Source organism: Amphibalanus amphitrite, unplaced genomic scaffold, assembly GCF_019059575.1.
Source record: "Amphibalanus amphitrite isolate SeventyFive unplaced genomic scaffold, NRLGWU_Aamphi_draft 001104F_arrow, whole genome shotgun sequence".
NCBI classification, from domain to species: domain Eukaryota; kingdom Metazoa; phylum Arthropoda; class Thecostraca; order Balanomorpha; family Balanidae; genus Amphibalanus; species Amphibalanus amphitrite.
The window spans coordinates 236,177-242,279 of NW_024882598.1; the positions used below are offsets into that span (position 1 = coordinate 236,177).

At 48.9% G+C, this 6,103-nt stretch overlaps 1 protein-coding gene across 1 annotated transcript; it reads left to right on the plus strand.

Annotated features, from left to right (window-relative positions):
• Positions 1-431: 431 nt before the first annotated feature.
• Positions 432-5,723, plus strand: LOC122370158. Its single transcript, XM_043345521.1, has 2 exons — positions 432-744; positions 2,055-5,723. Exons 1-2 carry the CDS (start codon positions 577-579, stop codon positions 4,080-4,082), a joined length of 2,196 nt encoding a protein of 731 aa, XP_043201456.1. The 5' UTR covers positions 432-576; the 3' UTR covers positions 4,083-5,723.
• Positions 5,724-6,103: the final 380 nt, after the last annotated feature.

Consider the following 6,103-nt stretch of genomic DNA (forward strand, 5'->3'; position numbering starts at 1 on the left):
TAGCTGAACGCAAGGTAGCCTGGCAGAAAATAATAATGTTACATGTCGGTCTGTGCTCATAATCTTATACAACATACACTTATATGTTGGAAAGATTCGTGTATTTCCTATAGGCATTCTATAGAATGCCTGAAAATCAGGCATTCTTTAGAATGCCTAGGGATTCTATAGAATCCCTGGTGGGTCAGGCATTCTATAGAATACCTAGGGATTCTATAGAATGCCTGGTCGGTCAGGCATTCTATAGAATGCCTAGGCATTCTATAGAATGCCTGATTCCACACATTGCCTGTAACACCTACACACCACAGGGCCCGCTTTGAATGATCTGAACCCCGAAATGAAATCCTGGCTGCGCCACTGACCTGCATTATTATGAGACTCCGCAACGCTCGTACTTCGAACGTTTCAGCTGCTATCTTTGCTGATCCACTTGAGCATTGATAACCTCGACTAGTAGTCGAGCCCTATATGCTGCGGTCGTTTGGGCACATACTAGTTTTAGTGTCGGACCACCGTCCCCGCCTCAGCGATCTTAGTCCCCGCTCCTTCCAGAGTCCAAGCTAGCCCCCCAGAATGGGCGGGCCTCTCCCGCTGATGGCGCTGTTCGTTGTGGCAGTCATCAGCCGGCATGTGGTCTCAGCCACCGACTGCCGAGAGTCCAACTGTCAGTTTGCTGTGCGGAAGGAATGTGAGCACTCCGGAACAGTAATCTGCAGCATGAAAGACGGGCCAATGAAGCAGGTGAGTGGAGGCAGACCGGGTGGTATAGGCTTTTAGTCCACGAAACGCTGGGGGCATAAAGTTGTCACCCCCCCCCCCCCTCCCTTACGTTTTGTGTGATCTCCGAAAACGGATAAGATATGAACTTGTTACTTGGTAGTTGGTATAGCTACGAATGAATACCATATTCCATTGTTCCGTCGTTTCCATACTCAAGATGTTCAAAGCCTCCTCCACACCTCAGTACCCCTGTTACGGGCTGGACCGGCAACTTTATCCCATGCGGGAAGCTCCCCTAGAAACAGGCCCGTAGCCGGGTGCGGTGAGTGTCACGGGGCTGCCTGTCCTCTGGACGGGCTCAGCCCCGGCGACTCACCGGGGTGTCTGCCCAGACCAATGTCTCACCTTACTTCCTATCATCCTTCCGGGTCTGAAATGGTCTTGCTAGACCGAAAGAGCCTAACCCAACAAAACAAAAATAAAAACAACATGTTCAATATTTAAGAAAAGATTGGTGGTTGTAGCACTCAAGACGATGTCACAGAGACGTCATAAAGTTTGGTTGTTTTCCTATATGACCCGTCGTCCTATTCATTTTTCACCCCGTTTAGCGGTAATGCGCGGAAGTTTGTATTTGCTCCCAAAACAAACTTTTTCTTTTTGCTGCAACACTGGACGCATGATTTGTTTAATAATAGGCCTGTTCGAAAGAGTGGAGCATCGCACGTCTGCCCCTTAAGAGTTCCGATCAACTCGTGCCATAGCCCTCGAGCTATTATCGCTTTTGTCACAAAAAAAGAATACCTACCACGTAGTGAGCCGAGGGCTGTACCATCTTGCCTAACTGTTTGTCATATGGCAGTCACAGGTTGCGAACCGGTAACAGAGGAACGACTGTGAGGAATGCTACATGATTATGGTCCGCCTATTCTATGGTAGCCTTTCTCTAAATTCAGCGTTCGCCATCCACCCACCCTTGCCCTTCCATCACGTGTTTGGTCAAAGCACCTCCGTTCGTAATAACTATGTCAACTCAAGTAGAGAAAATTTGGAAAACGATACCAAGCCAAGCCAAAACAATGGGATACCAGCTAAAATAATAGTAAAATACCAAAAACCAAGCTAATTTGTAAAATTGATAGAAACACCAACATTTTACCAAAGTCAGAGCATGTCAGAGCATCGTATAAATTTGTGGTGCTTCATAATGCCAAAAAATGCCCAATACAAAATACCAAATGCTAAGTTGGTATCGGTGTGGCATCACCTATACCAAAAAGTCGATTCCGATTGACATTTCTCTAATTCATGCTCATATGCCTCTGTTCCAGATCAACATCACGGCTACGTCATTTCCAAGAGGTGTGCGTGACATCCGAATTTCCGATGCCGAGATGATCACCTTCGAACCGGACGCCATCTCCTCTCTGACATCTCTGAAGGACATCGAGATCACCAACGTCAGCACCTTGATCCTGCTGCCCCGCTCTCTGGCACGTGACAGCGAGGCCGAACAGATCACCGTGACGATACGCTCAGTGAAGAGTCTTCAGCTGCATCCGGAAACATTTCATGGCTGGAGAGGCGACTCGACAATCACCATTGACGGCGTCAATGACTGTCAGATGTCAGAGCGCTCTATGGCCGACGCACAGCTTCGCATTTTGTCTTTGACAAGCATACAATCGCTGATCGTTCAGGAAAGCGCCTTCAGCGCTGATTCTACGATAGAAACTATCTATATGAGGCAGATGAAGTACATTTCTCTACAGGAGCGCGCGTTGGAGGCAAAGGTGCACTGGTTTCTGATTCTAGCCACCGAGAACATCACCGTACACTTAGGCGCACTGTCCCGAAACGCAATGATTCAGGAACTCAGCATCGAAAGAGTGACGTGCCTCAACATTGAATCGGATGGCATTGAGGCAGAAATTGCCGAGCTGAGTCTAAAGAACGTTGCCATGGAAACTTGTGGCGAAAACACGTTCGGTGCCAATATTGCTACGCTGTCCCTGAGCTCGTCGCATATCCATCGTACCAAGAAAAATTGCTTCTCAACTGGTCACGGAATGAGGAAGCTGACTATAGAAAGCAGCCACTTGAACCAAATTGATGAATCGGGCATCAACGGGACGGTCACAGAAGCTCATATCAAGAAGAGCACAATAGGAAAAATAGCAAAGGCAGGGCTGCAGCTGAATGTTACGACGCTTTCCATTGAGAACAGCACTATCAATGAAGCATCAGAAAAAGCATTCGTGGTGCTTGCTGACAGCGCTATCACAATCAGAAACTGCACAATCGATGTTATGGAAAAGGGAGCCCTCAACTCACTAAACGTGAAACAAGGCTACAGCACAGGCACGGCACACCCTCGGATCCTGCTAGCCAACCTCCACCTAAAACGTCCACAGAACGGCTCGCTGCTGTTTGACCACAGCCAGGGAATAACAGTGAATGACGTCAAAACAGACATTCCCTGTGACTGTAACATAACTGTAACATTGGGTCTGGACATGTCTTCCGAGCACGCATTCTGGATCAACCAGCCTCTCTGCGTGATCAAGGGCGTGAGACCGACTCTGGGACACTACCTGAAGGAGTTCTGCACGGAGCCGACGTCTTTATCGTTCCCTATTTTGCCACGTACCGGTATTGTTTCCACCACAACGGTCACCTCCACTGGAGAACACAGACCATCCCTAACCTCTGGGACTTCCTCGGAGATCCCTGAAACGATCCTCGAGGCAAAAGGCCAGCCGGATGATGTGCACAATCAGGAACATACCGTTAGCTCCTTCCACGAAACCGTGATCGCTACCACCACTCCTGTCATCGTGGTCGCACTTTTCTCGCTACTAGCCGTCTCTTTGTTCTTTCTTACCCATTCGAAATACCGTCTACGTGGCTCGCGAGATGAAGAATCAAATTCGCAAAATCGCATAGCTTCCGTGGACTACCATTTCAGGGAGCTTACGAGAGCCCTGCTGGAATCCCCTGAAGCTCGACGTGGTGACGGAGAAGACTCACCTCGACCGATCGGCGCACAGATTCACGACGTAGTCGAGCCAGTCGACATCAACTCTCACCACGCGTCAGATCAGGGTGTGCCAACCAGTCAGGCCAGTGCCAGACCCGCCGGGACACACAACACACGTGTGAAACATTCCGAAATGAGGCCTCAGCACATCTTCCTCATGCCTCTACCGCCACCTCCACCAACAGAAGTGCTTGAAATGCGTGAGCACAATCAGGGGGATGATGATGATGTATATGAGGCTGTCGAGGCGCCTTACCAGGAAATAGCCGAGTGTCAACAACAGATCGAGGGGCGACTATGCGAATCACTAAGACGGTGATAGTCGTGCAAACCCATATTATCGTCGAACCGAAATGCATGAACAAATACATATTTTAAATAGTTGTGTTTATTCTTTTGGCTTTTAGGGCGCACTTCGCCGACAAATGAAGTTGTGGAGGAAAAGGCGAGGTCTGGAACCATAGGCGTAGCCAGAGATTTTGAGCTTGGGGGAAAAATACGCCCGGTTATATATGACAAGATATAACCGGTTTTTCCGCGACACAACGAGCGTCTTCTTTGGGGCGGCCCCGGAGCCGGGCCGGCCTCTGCGAGCAGCGTTCGGCGGCAGGCGGGCGGCCGCCTGCGCCCCCGGGCGGCAAGGCCGCTAAGGCGGCGGCCTCATCTGATTGGTGGAGCGACTTGTGTCACGTGACGGTGACGGCGCGGGGTTTGAGTGCATTTGCGTGGTCACTCTGTTCTAAGCCGCCCGGTCTGACGCAAGTCAGCAGTGTTCTCGCTCTGAAATGTTTTTGCGTTTACTGCGGTCGTGTTCAGTGGAAGCTGGAAGACATCAAGGGGAGTATAAGTTCGGTTTTATAGCAATGTTATATTGATTGACGAGGATGTTTTTTTTCCTTTCGGGGTTTTTGTTTATTTTTTACTGGTTTGTTGTTTCTGTCTGATTTTTTTCATTTTCGGCATGAGGTCTGGTTTTTTGTGTTTATGTTATGCTATCACGGTAAGAAGAGGGTCGATGAGCAATGGGTCGGCAAATGCCCGGTATTATAGGTTCTTTGAAGGTTAGATGAAACAACGAAACTTGGACTGCTGGTAGAAATAGGCTTGGTGTGTTTTTCAGATTTTGGGAGATTGGGTGTAGGTATTTGCTAGGTGTAACATAGCTGTAACTGTTTTTTGTTTCTTCCCTGGAACGGAGCGCCGGACTTTGCCATTCTACACTCCGTGTGAGTGGAATCAGCTCATGCTTTCTCGGTGTAGCAGCTCAGAGTGCACGGCCTGGCCGGCGTAGGGTTTGGTGGCCACGTGGTGTTGGCCGGTGGTTGTGCAGAGAGTTGGTAGAATTGCCGTTTTGTGGTGCCTGGGGTTGAACTGTGGTTCCCATACAGGTGCACGGTTACTGGCGTAAGGTGTGCCAGGTGGGCGTACCCCGTGGAGAATGAGCTGCTGGTGATGTTGGCTCTGTCCGAGCGTGTCCGAGCGGGGTTTTCATTAGTGGGTTAGGGATTGTTGATAACAAGGGTACCAACTAGGTACCGGGTGAGACTTGAGAGGGTAAATGGAGTTCATGCTAAGGATAACCAACGCAATGGTATTGGTCTAAGTTGGTATTGTTATCTGGTGTTGATAGGTTGGAATGAAAGGTTTAGTGGGTGATACAGAGGTACAGAGGTGATACAGTGGAACCCAGTTTCGGTGTGATAAGTCTCGGCAGACTAGGATATTATGGATTAGATGGGGAATTATGTAAGATGGTTTTGGGATGCATTAGCGATAGCATAGTAAGTTACAGGCTATTACCCAGAGGAAGTTTTCACACCCATGTTTAAAGGCTGCAGTAGGTAGGCATGCCATTTTCTAGGATGCAATTTTAGGGTAGCCCATGATTGTGTGGCTCTCACTCTGCATTGAGGTACGAGTTAACTGTGTTTCGTTTTTTATGGTAGTGGCGTTTGTAAATCGTTTTTTTTTTGCCAGAGTGAGGTGCCTTTCTTGTCGTTGGTCAATAGAGCATTGCCTAGCATGCATAAGCGACAATCATCATAGTAATATTGGTATGCAATATGCATATCCTGCCGATATGTCATCACACGCATTGTGAGATAAATGGCCCCGGTATATATAACCCCCTTTTGATACGAGATTTCGCCTAAAAATGGTTGTGACACAATCTGTTTTTTTTTCTCTTCCATGGTTTGGTGGTTGGCATCCGACTCGGAACGGCGACGGATCGGCACACTCGGCGGGGCCGGCCCGCTTTGCCAGAGTCTTCTCTGGCCGCTGAAGGATTCCTTCACAGCTCCTGTGTCAGCTGGGGAGTTCCGACCCCTTTCCAGCTCA